This window comes from Eptatretus burgeri, chromosome 16, assembly GCF_056783735.1.
Source record: "Eptatretus burgeri isolate ZD-2024b chromosome 16, Ebu_testis_v1, whole genome shotgun sequence".
Classification (NCBI taxonomy): domain Eukaryota; kingdom Metazoa; phylum Chordata; class Myxini; order Myxiniformes; family Myxinidae; genus Eptatretus; species Eptatretus burgeri.
Genome location: NC_140976.1, coordinates 4,277,567 through 4,289,480, shown reverse-complemented (window position 1 = coordinate 4,289,480; position 11,914 = coordinate 4,277,567). Strand labels below are relative to the sequence as shown.

The window sequence follows — 11,914 nt, the reverse complement described above, 5'->3', positions numbered from 1 at the left end:
ATCGAGCCAGATTTTCGATTTAGATCTTTGTTCACCCACAGCACCCCCTCGAACTTTGGGGATTTCCGATTTCAAACCGCATTTTCGGTACTTTTCATTCAAATGGATACCGAGTAGTTATCAGTAGATGGAACTGGATGAGATTTGATATGCATAATGTTAAGGTGATTCTTTATCCGCTATATGACATCCATTTTGCTCTATATCTTATAGTTTCCATGCTCGGCGACCCATCGCCGCCTCCCGGCTTGTTTCAGTGTTTTTCACATTAGTTGGTGTCTTTCTTGGAGTTGACGAAAGATTGGAGCCGGATAAACATCTGACGGTGTTGAAGGAGATGTCAGAGCAGATAACCATGTTGTTGACATCCTGTATATAATGTCATGCTTGTCTGCTCTGCCAACATGAGTCCTTGTCATTGATACATTATCGGCCTACCCTTGCTCATACTACATGATAGCCATTCACATTGTTCACAAGAACTACAGTCATATCACTGATCCACCCACACTTCAACTGGTTGGAAGCATCCGACGTTTTCCACGCTTTCTTGTAAACATAAGATAATTCAGTTGGTATATCTGGATATAAAATGCTTGTAAAGTTCGTCTCGCTTCTGAACCTTGCTGTATTCGGCAATTAGTGTGGGCCTGTGTGTACCTACCTGTAACCTGTATTGTTATAATATCGCTCGCTAAACAAAATGTCCAACGTATTGACATATCCAAGCTTTGGGACGAGCTTTGACCACAATTATTGGGCCATGAAAGCGCAATAATTCAACTGATGGTGACCGTGGGTGTTTAAAAAAAAAAAAAAACGTATTTAATTTTATTTTTGTTGCAAAGAGCTCGACCTCGGATGGATTGAGGTGCCGGAGCGCAGCTCAAGTGTGCTCCAGTAGGACTACACCCCTGATGGTGACATCAGATGATATTGCAGAATGTGTTTGATTTGGCATGGTGATACGAGAGAAGACCACCGACGACCAACCTCGATAGACATGCCCTTGTCAAGGGGGTGTAGTAGCCTGGTATTGGCTTAGCGGTGAGGGTGGCTGGTTTGGGATCTTAAAGTCCTGAGTTTGAGACCCTGTTTTTACCCGTTGAATTAACACCAGGTGGGGTTGACTCAGCCTGTCATCCTTCTGAAGTCGGTAAAATGAGTACAAGTGTACTGGTAATGGAGGCATTGCATCAGCGGTACAGCCATGCCCTCAGCCAATGATGCTCCCCACCGCCTTGTAAGGATGGGTGGTTGGTTTCTGCATACAAAGGCGGAGGAGGAGTGGGAGTCGTAAGCCATGTTGATCCTGTTAATGGTGACGGATGATGGTGATAAGGAGGGCAGTCCTGTGTGTGTGTGTGTGTGTGTGTGTGTGTGTGTGTGTGTGTGTGTGTGTGTGTGTGTGTGTGTGTGTGCGCGTGTGCCAGGTACTGAAAACGAGATCAACCTCCAGCATATGTCACAGGTCGAAGACGCCATACCGATGGGTTGAAGGAAAAATAAAATGAAAAGAAGGTCATACAGCTATCCTTGGGGTCCATCTAAGTTATGGTAAACTGTCTTATCTTGCTATCATCTATTGTTGCCCGTCTTTCTCACCATTTTTGTTTGCTGACGGAGACAGTTGTTATCATGGTCAGTGACATAAATTATTCAGTTTGGCCTCAGATATAACCATCCAAACTTGGAGAGCACATTTCAACAGAGCAGCACATATAAATGTACACACACACACACACACACACACACACACACACACACACACACACACACACACACACACACACACACACACACACACACACGCACATTGCTGGAATTATAGATGGATAATTGTGTTTCATGTAGCGCCACCTCCAGGTGGGAGAGGGTATTACAAGCCCTCACCCTTTACAGAGCAGTATTCCTGTCCCCATGTTTTCCAGTATTGTGACGTGTTTGTAATTGTGAGCAGTTGGTATGTTTTTGCTCCTTCATGCACGTAACCCGGGTTTGTTTGTTTTGCTTACTCGGAGCTGTCAGTTACCTATACACCGCCCATGTAAAGGTACGTGTCCGACAAACGTGCTGCATGCTTGGAACAACATCGCTCGTTGCTTGTCTATTCAATTCAACCAAAGAATCACAATGACTCGATGACGACATGACGCTGACGTCATGCACATGAAATATATTTGTTGCTGGAAGGTCGTCAGTTCGAGTTGTGATTGGGGACTCCGTGTGTGTGTGTGTCGCTGCCTCGTCAAATTAGGGGGTTCGATTCAGTTTTATTAATGAGCCGAAGATGGTCACGAATAAACAATCGGCAGGATGTTGTCTGAATGAGCCCAAAACAAGGGCGACATGTAGTTTGACATCTCTGCTTTTGTCTATTCGTGACCATAGGCTTGAGTGCCATACAGATGTCTCCTAGTTTGGAGGTGATGTGTTTGCGTAATTTATGTACACTAGTGCGTGCCCGTACGAAGAAGAACAATATCAAACCTTGAAAAGGCACATACTCAGGTCCCCAGCGTCAATTGTGACGTCATATCAAACGAAGAAGAATTGTGACGTCATAGCACGGTGTCCTGTCATTGGTTTGGTAAATAAATGGCCATGACTTGGGAACCACTTGTCCGATTAATATCAAACCTTGAAAAGGCACATACTCGGGTCCCCAGCAATATACCTGGCAAGTTTCAATTTGATCGGACCAGTGGTTGTCGAGAAACAGCAGTCGCAGACAGACAGACAGACAGACACACAGATTTCTGTAATTATAGATAGATGACGTCAGTGTCGTGTCATAGAGTCAGCGTGATTGTTTTTTGAGTTGAATTTAATGTTCCTGGTTGCTAACCTCTTGATTGGTGCTTAGCAGGGCAGAGACAATGTGCTCGTGTGGGAGGTGACACTTGCTGATGGGTCGTGCAGCAAGTGCTGTGACGGAGACTCCCTTTGTTGTTCCCTGCTGTCATCGTTTGTCATCGTCACAACGCGGGGCTGTGTCTGTAGCTCCCAGAAGGGAGCATCTTGCAGAACAAATTCCCATGTAAAAGTAGTTATATATGTCAGATACTGCTGGTGATGTCGTGACGTCGAAGATCCCCTTCCAGTTTGTTATTGAAGCAAGAGAAAGCCACGTCATCATCATCATTGGGTCACTGCTTATTCCTGTGTGACACAGATCGAGTCCCCATCTCAGCGCCTACTGCGTGACCTGCCAGCAACAAGTGTCGCCTGCCACACGAGCACATTGTCTCTGCCCTGCTGATCACCAGTCAGGAGGTTTTGCAGTGAGGAATGTTAAATTCAACCAAAGAAGCACAATGACTCGATGACACCACACTGACGCCATGCATACAAATGACGTCACCACATCACCTCCAAACTTGGAGGTATCCGTGGGGCACTGAAGCCTTTGCAGATTGAGATTAGGGCTTATGGTCATGAATAGACTTAAATACTTAAAAAGTACATTTAATAAGGGACAGAGCAACTACAAAGAGGTCCATCGAGGACCCAACTGGCTCACCATCAAACCCGCTGTATCCGACATCAGTTTCAACGAACGAGGCACGAAGAGGTGAAACCCAAAGGGAATGAACGATCCGTGTTGTGAGTTGTGAGTGCGCAGTGTGTTCAGCACACACCACGGCTTACCAAAGGTGATGCTCATACCTGACGTGGAACAAGATTCGATTCGAGCTCTTCGAGAGACGAAAACATTGCTGTCTATCGGGATTGTCATTTTTCCTATTTGGCAACAGAGGTGGGGACGGTGGCTTTTGGCTCCATCAACGTGCTCTGAAGACCACATAATTGGTTCGTGTCCAGAAAAATTGTGCTTTCAGTCGTACTGGATGCAAACTGTGACACCATTCAACGGGTCACAACATTCAATCACCGGTCACGTGGTTTGTTGAGCTGATATAGCGCATTTAGCTACCTTCCTTGAAAGGTACCCATGATGAGTTCCTGTGGTCTATTCCAAAAGGCAACTCGACCAGCAGATCATGTGAACTGTACCTTCATGTGTTATCACTGAATCCAGGTGAACCTGTCTCTGCTTGTGAGGACCACTTATGTACGAGGTCAATGTACTTGTTTGCAGAACTGCTTTGGATATTCACACGGACAATGATCCTTGGAGTAAATGGTCCCCCAAAGGAGTTGGTGTGCTCCCAGTATATGATCCCCAGCTCGGTACCACACTTGTAACGCACCGGCCCACTCCATTTCGATTGAATCCTGCTGGGACTTGCTTGGACCGTGGACCAGTGCGTTCCTGGTATAAGCCTCCTTTGGGCCGGTGTGGTGGTGTTAAAAGTTACCCTTGTCTGAGTTTATCTGTAAAAGCCATCCTTGGCCCGATGGGTTACCTGCACAAGCCACACTTGGCCCGGTGTTTTACCTGTTACCTATCAAAACCATCCTTGTATCAGTGTGGTTGCACACTCCATGTGCTCCTTATCTTTTTAGTGAACTCGTTCGACAAGCTGAGACTTGCTGTGCAGGCATCTTGGCAGAGAGCAACACATCCCCCAACTGCACCCACTTTACATGCACTCTGCCATGTTGTCACCTGGGAGAGCTTTACGGGATTTTAATTCAAGGGTCCGGGTCCACGTTTGAACGGTAGCTCAAAGGGTGCTGACCCCTCTGGCTAAGTCCATCACCCATGGCTCAAGCTGGGTTCACACTCGGCTCACACTTTTGAGAAGCTGAAGATTTCTCTGTATCTTGTCTGCAAGTCCTTTCCACGCACATCAGCCTCGCACAGTCAGTGTGTGGCAACGACCCTCAAGGTGTCAGCTGGAGTTACCAGGTACGGATTAGTAAGTACTGTAAACCTGTAATTACTCGCTATGGACTGATGCATCGCCAGTGTGGAAATTGTTTTCGGTTCGGGGATAGCCAAGACACAAGGAAGCTATGTTTGCTTTCACGTTAAGCACAATGACCCTTGCACACCATCTCAGGTGGACGGTGTTCCCAAAAGCCAGCTTGGTGATCCCGTATCTCACCAACCCATGCAACCCTCCCTCGCCCCACGAACTCCCTAATCTTATCTAAACCACACGAATCCACAGATTCCAAGCAGGACCAGCGAGGCTTAAGTATCAGGTTCCACCTCCTCTCCCCATCCAACCTCAACATCATCCTTCATGGCTGCCAGGGGGTCACAGCACGAAAAACACAGTCTCAGCAATGATAAACGAACAATTACAGCCATCTTGGTGTAAAGTAGGTCATGTTTTTCAAAGTGATCTCTCTGGCTCTGTCGTTGCAGGTCTAACTCTGTCGCTGGTGCTCCTCCGATGGATCAACGAAAGCCACAATTCGGTAAATAAATGGTATTTTACAACAATGATATCATTTCACCTGTAAGTGGTCAATCGTTTTAATACCGAAGAACATTTCACACTGTTTGAATTTTTTTTTTTAAACAATGCTCGTCCCTTCTGTAATCGCCGATTAATCGGTGATGGTGATGAAGACCATTTTCCAGACGTGAACAATGAGAATTTTTCCGAGTACCACTTGTATGAATACTACGACTTTGACATCTCGTTCGACAACTTGGTGGTGAGTAAATGTGAGTACAAAGATCTCATTGGGGACATAAAGACACCCCAGCCGGTCCTTAAATGAGCTTTGTAGACCTGGACCACCATGCGTGCGTCAACATTGAGGAAAATGTTTTTTTTTTTAAAACAAGAGTCAGAATTGCTTTGCAACACATGTCCCCGATCCCGATGTGATGTTGTCGAAGTCCGAAAAGGGTATAACTCTGGGAAAAATTGATGAAACTCACTGAAACTCAGCCTTGTCCTGTAACTTATCATAATGAAACCATGCACCGAGTTTCAGTTGAATATGTTAAACGATATGGTGGGAAAAAAAAGTCTGAAAAACCACAGGTGGGATGGCTGGACAGATGGACAGATGGGGAGTAAACCTGTCGTTCCATCGGGTGAAACCGGTAGGGGACTAATAATAACACATGACTTAACCATCCTGTCCAACAAATCTTGGTTTCTTTAATACAAGAGTCAGTGTCAGTGTCAGTCTCTGTCTGTCTGTCTGTCTGTCTGTCTGTGTGTGTTCTGCATCAGGTGTTGCTCCCACATCTTCACAGGTGGTGCAGCTTGTCATCTCACTCTGTTGGAAAATATTTCGCAAATATTGGTCAGAAGTTGGGATTCGAACCTAATTGGGCAGTGAGGATTGTAACCTCCTGTTTGATGAGCAGGTATGATTCAACCTCATTGGTGAGCAGTTGGGATTCCAACCTCAATGGTTAGCATTGGTATTCCAACCTCATTGGTGAGCAGTTGGGATTCCAATCTCAATGGTTAGCATTGGTATTCCAACGTCATTGGTGAGAAGTTGGGATTCTAACATCTTTGGTGAGGAGTTGGGATTCTAACATCGTTGGTTATCGGTTGGGATCCCAACCTCATTGGTTAGCGGTTGGGATTCTAACCTCGTTTGGCATTAGTTAGGATTCTAACCTCATTGGTTAGCGGTTGGAAAAACTTCGCGTTTTCTGCATCTGACCAGTGTTTGGATGAAACAGTGCGGTGAGAACAAGCGGATATGTTGAAAATGCTGTTATTGGGTGAATTAGACCGTTTTATATAAAACAGGTTTGTCGTGTAAAATGTGCTTTTGCTTTATGCGAGTTTAAATCCACACGAAAACACACGTTTGTCCTTTGAAATCGTGAAATGGAACAAGAAACAGTCAGAATAAGCTGATGTGTTGTTCAAATGGCTTGTTTCAAGCGAATAACACAGTTTTCGTGTGAATTAGGTTTCTTTACAATTGTCAGGTCAAGCCAGATTTGATCTGTGACTTGCTCCAGGTACCATGTAAACCTGTACGAAGCTGGTTCATGGTCGGGTTGTCTGGGACTAAATCGCCTCCCCCACCGGGTTTTCTAGGGTGATCCACCTTCGTTTGTGGAAACACAGGTTGCGGTGAACCGGTGGATCTGTGGCATCCAAGCTGAACTTCTCAAGGCTGGTGGAAATGCTGTACTCATGTTCTAACATGCCGTTCTGTGCTCTGCCTGGAACACAGGCATCATCCCAACTGACTGGAAGAGGGGCCTTGTTGTACCCCTCTGGAAAGGGAAGGGTGATCGCCAGGATTGCAACAACTACCGAGGGGTGACGCTGCTCTCAGTGCCGGGCAAGGTCTTTGCTCGGATAATTCTCGATAGGGTTCGCCACCATCTGCTTTAGCACCAGCGTCCAGAGCAGTCAGGCTTTACACCAAAGAGGTCAACGATTGACCGTATCCTTGCTTTTTGGGTCCTCACCGAACGCAGACGAGAGTTTCGGCAGGGGCTGCTTGCAGCAGATGTTGATCTCTGTAAAGCGTTCGATTCAGTGAATCGGGATGTCCTCTGGAGGATTCTTGGTCTTGGTGAGGTGCCACCGAAACTGATCGATCTGATGTCTGAACTCTACTCTGGTACTGAGAGTGCTGTGAGATGTGGTGGTACCATCTCTGACTTATTTCTAGTTGTTACTGGAGTTTGTCAGGGGTGTGTACTGGCCGCCACACTTTTCAGCACTTGTATGGACTGGATTCTGGGGAGGATGTCGGAGAGATCAAGTTGCGGTGCGTCGTTTGAGAATGTCAAGATCTCTGACCTTGATTACGCAGATGACACAGTCATCTTTGCAGAAACTCTAGATATCCTTTTGGGGGCCCTCGAGGTGCTGAATGAGGAGTCTGAGCCACTGGGAGTACGGGTTTCCTGGGTCAAAACTAAGACTCAGGCTTCCAATGACATCTTGGATGCTGCTGTCCTGTCTGTACGTGTTTGTGGTGAGGTTGTTGAGGTCGTGGAGAGATTCACTTACCTTGGCAGTGATATTCATGTCTCTGCTGGCTGTGAGCCAGAGGTCAATCGATGTCTGGGTCGGGCCTGGGGAGTCATGGATTCACAGCATCATGGGATGTGGCTCTGCCGGTACCTGTGCGGGAGGAGGAAAGTCTGAGTCTTCAGGTCCTTGATGCTTCCGGTCTTGCTCTATGGATGTGAGACTTGGACTCTGACCAGGGATCTGAGACGGAGACTTAATTCCTTTGGAACTTGGTCTCTTCAGAGAATTCTTGGTTATCGCTGGTCAGACTTTGAGTCTAATGAGCGGTTGCTGAGAGAGATTCAAATGAGATTTGTTACCTGCATCTTCCCTGAGCGTCAGCTGCGGCTGTATGGACATGTGACTCGTATTCCTGATGCTGACCCTCCTCACCAGATTCTCTCAGCGAGGGAGCCTCATGAGTGGAGGATGCCAATGGGCCGGCCACGTGCCTCGTGGTTGCAGCAGGTTGATCAGCATCTCAAGGAGATGGGGATGGGCCAGACATCTGCCTGGGGGATGGCCAGACGGAGGCCCCTGGAACAGGTGGAAAGTGGATGCAGCGACGTGCTGCTCCGGCGCATGCTCCCATACCTGACCTGACCTGGGTTTCTTGTCTGAAACATTGTTTTGCTTAGATCAAGCTAAAATACACAATATTTGATGAAGAACACAAGTTTCTGCATTCGAGTCGTGAGTTGGAAGAAAAAACGGTTTTCAGAACAAGCCAGTGTTGGCCATTAGACGTTAAAGATCCCAGATTCCCAGAGTATGTTTTGTGAAGAGGAGATGAGTTATCACTGTACTACCTTGAACAAATGATAAATTTCTGGCCTGACCACACCTGAGTAGAGCAATGGTAACCCGCTCAGTGCATTACCTTCCGAGTGCTAACTTTGGCAAGAAATTACCGTGGGTGGACTATGTACACAAAGGTGAGTTGCTTACGCTGAGCGTTACGAGTCGGAAGCGTGAGGACAATGAGAGACAGCCATAATGATGTTTAAAGGATCTAATCTGGGCCATTTCTCATCCCAAGGGCCATGGTAGCTGCTCTGGCATCATTTGGACGTATATAAGGAGGGTAGGCGGCAGGATGGCACAGTATGTAGAGTGACCCGTCTGCTCCCAGTTAAAAGATAGTCAAGGTTGAGAAGTGTGCTTGGAAATTAAAAAATAAAACAAAAGTGGCCCATTGTCTTGTCTGTGACATCACATTGCTTTCATTCACAGATTCCATCGTCATTGGGTTCTGGTGTGGAGTGGTCCTTCTCCTCATGTTACTCTTTCTCTTCTCCATCGTCCTCATGCGCCTTGCCAGCCGTGGGTGTGTATCGTCCATCCGGAGTCCGTGAAACATCCTCAACAAACTATAGTTCTTATGAACAACCCCTCGTCACAACCAAACGGTCTAATGAAAGAGCCCTCATTACAACCTAAGGATGAAGGAAAAAAAATCAGAAGCTTGAACCAAGAGGCAAATGGAGTGAAATGGACTTGTGTGTTGATGGACCCGGTCAGCCCTTGGCGGAGCAGAGGTTGCAGCTGAAATGTTGTTTGTTTGTGGTTGTACCTTTTTACAGGTTTTATGATTATTTTCGCAAAACAAGCCTTTTGAACGGGGGTCGAAGCTCATGGTTCAGGTATCATGGGGATAGCAAACGAGGATAACTTCAAAATAGGATGGGAAAGTCATGAGAACAAAAAAAATCCATCAGAGAGGGACCTACCCACCATTGGACTTGAGGTTCCGCTGAGTGGCCACCTTGAAAGGTCCACGACAAAATGATGCTCCTCGACGGCCCCACAAGACCGGAAAGAGCCGTGTGTTTTGAGTTATGATGTAATAACATTTGAATTTGTGATCTATTGGTGTGGCACTGTTCCTTGTGTGCGGCAGGACACCAAGTTATGGGACGCGCACTCGCATGTTACGGGACAGTCAGCACCAGGCAGGTGACGACGCACTGGTCGACCCCACCAGTTCCACGCAGCTTACCGCAGATGCTTGGGGGTGTCTACGAGGTCGGGTAGGAAGCAACGAGCTACCACAAAGCACGGGGGTGCACCCCGGACCTTCTCGAGGAATGCCTTCACAATGTGTGGTGGTTAGGATGGATTGCGTTTCCCTTTCTTCGTTGCCATCGGAGCAGGAATCGCCAACTGACGAGTTGTCCACGGTGGCCGTTGAAGAAGGTGGACAGTCGGCATCAGGGTCCAGTCACACTTTGACTCCCACGCGGGTCGAGGTTGCTCTCATTGATCAGTGAACAAGAAAAATTGACGTGGTTTTCACCGAATGACCCATCAACAAGAGAAGCATGCAGCACTTGGGTCGTTACTAGTCCAGAAGTGACTGGTGTTGGAACACAAGTACAACTGGTTCTCCTGACCATGCTGTTTTAGGAATAGTAAAGCACATATCACCACAACCACCACCACCACCACCACAACCACCACGAAGCAGAAACACCAACACAACGCCAGAGATTCCTGTTGGCAGGAAGTCCAGGGTTTGCTTTCCCGGCCTTGCCCACTTGCTCTGGAATCGTTCGCCATAGACGAGTGGAGAGAAGAGTAAATACATCTTCTGAAACCTTATCAACAAATGTCGCATCTGAAGCACCATTCATTTGCAATGAAAGAATCACTGTAATTCATTCGTTAAATTCCCTGGAATGATGAATAAAGAATTGCCCCAAAAGGTCACGTGGCAGCTTTCGGAATTCTCTGATAAGAGAGACGAGACAATCACATCTGGAGACAAAAGATGGTGTCTTCACGTGAGTCATACGGACAACCTTCATGGGAAGGGAGACTGGTAGTTGCATCATTTGCTGGAGGCGCAGCTGTGCTACTGATGCAGTTCCCCCTGAGAGTTAGAGCAGGAATTTGTAATTTTTCGGGGTACTGGCGATAGCTTGCCGACTCTTCACAAAGTCCACCGTGGGATCTGTAACACCCATCAACGTCGGCAGACGGGACGCCCGGTTTAACGTCCATCTGGGGGATGGCACATGGTGATGCATCAACCTGCCAGTGAGACACCGGGATGACAGCTTTTCGCTGGGTCGGGATTCAAACCCAGGCGACACAGCTCAGAGGAGATTGTGCAAGCCGTGATTTGTTGTTTGAGCCTCACACGAAAATCTGTTCGTTTCCTCCATCTCCACCTAGCGGGTGGAGAACGGCAGTAACACCACAAAAACATTTAGATTTGAGTCAAAGCTGTGGTCTCGTCGATCATAGGATGGCTCACGATCTAGGTGTGTGCTACTAGATCACAGGATGGCTCACTATCTAGGTGTGTGCTACTAGATCAGAGGATGGCTCACTATCTAGGTGTGTGCTACTAGATCAGAGGATGGCTCACTATCTAGGTGTGTGCTACTAGATCAGAGGATGGCTCACTATCTAGGTGTGTGCTACTATATCACAGGATGGCTCACTATCTAGGTGTGTGCTGCTAGATCACAGGATGGCTCACGATCTAGGTGTGTGCTGCTAGATCACAGGATGGCTCATGATCTCGGTGTGTGCTACTATATCACAGGATGGCTCACTATCTAGGTGTGTGCTACTAGATCACAGGATGGCTCACGATCTAGGTGTGTGCTGCTAGATCACAGGATGGCTCACGATCTCGGTGTGTGCTACTAGATCACAGGATGGCTCACGATCTAGGTGTGCTACTAGATCACAGGATGGCTCACGATCTAGGTGTGTGCTGCTTGATCAGAGGATGGCTCACGATCTCGGTGTGTGCTGCTAGATCACAGGATGGCTCACGATCTAGGTGTGTGCTGCTAGATCACAAGATGGTTCTCTATCTCAGTGTGTGCTGGTAGATCACAGGATGGCTCACCAGAGGTGTGTTTTTGGTAGATTGAAAGATTGCTCACTGGAGGTGTGTGCTGGTAGATCGCATCACAGGATGGCTAACTGGAGGTGTGTTTTAGTAGATCATAGGATGGCTCGCTAACTAGAGGTGTGCTGGTTGATCACAGGATGGCTCACGAGAGGTGTGTGCTGGTGGATCGCAG

At 47.3% G+C, this 11,914-nt stretch overlaps 1 protein-coding gene across 3 annotated transcripts; it reads left to right on the top strand.

Moving 5' to 3' along the window:
* The first annotated feature begins 4,534 nt into the window (after positions 1-4,534).
* On the top strand, positions 4,535-10,598 carry LOC147010347 (uncharacterized). 3 transcript variants are annotated; one of them, XM_085859521.1, is made up of 5 exons: positions 4,535-4,816; positions 5,282-5,334; positions 5,501-5,577; positions 9,105-9,198; positions 9,772-10,597. In XM_085859521.1, the coding sequence occupies exons 2-5, from the start codon at positions 5,310-5,312 to the stop codon at positions 9,903-9,905; spliced, it is 330 nt and encodes a 109-aa protein (XP_085715647.1). In that variant the 5' UTR covers positions 4,535-4,816; positions 5,282-5,309; the 3' UTR covers positions 9,906-10,597. The 3 variants fall into 3 exon arrangements, 2 of the variants coding, with proteins under 2 accessions (XP_085715647.1, XP_085715646.1); XM_085859520.1 differs by having other exon boundaries at positions 4,539-4,816; positions 5,489-5,577; XR_015052373.1 differs by lacking the exon at positions 4,535-4,816 and having other exon boundaries at positions 5,277-5,334; positions 5,489-5,587; positions 9,105-10,598.
* The last annotated feature ends 1,316 nt before the right edge of the window (positions 10,599-11,914 follow it).

What these genes read in the sequence shown, in the direction of transcription:
- LOC147010347 (XM_085859520.1), top strand. Translation starts at nt 5,310, where the DNA reads ATGGATCAACGAAAGCCACAATTCG. An exon ending in TCAACGAAAGCCACAATTCG is followed by an intron (nt 5,335 to 5,488) that starts GTAAATAAATGG and finishes ATGGTGATGAAG; the next exon opens with ACCATTTTCCAGACGTGAAC. An exon ending in ATGCGCCTTGCCAGCCGTGG is followed by an intron (nt 9,199 to 9,771) that starts GTGTGTATCGTC and finishes TGTGTGCGGCAG; the next exon opens with GACACCAAGTTATGGGACGC.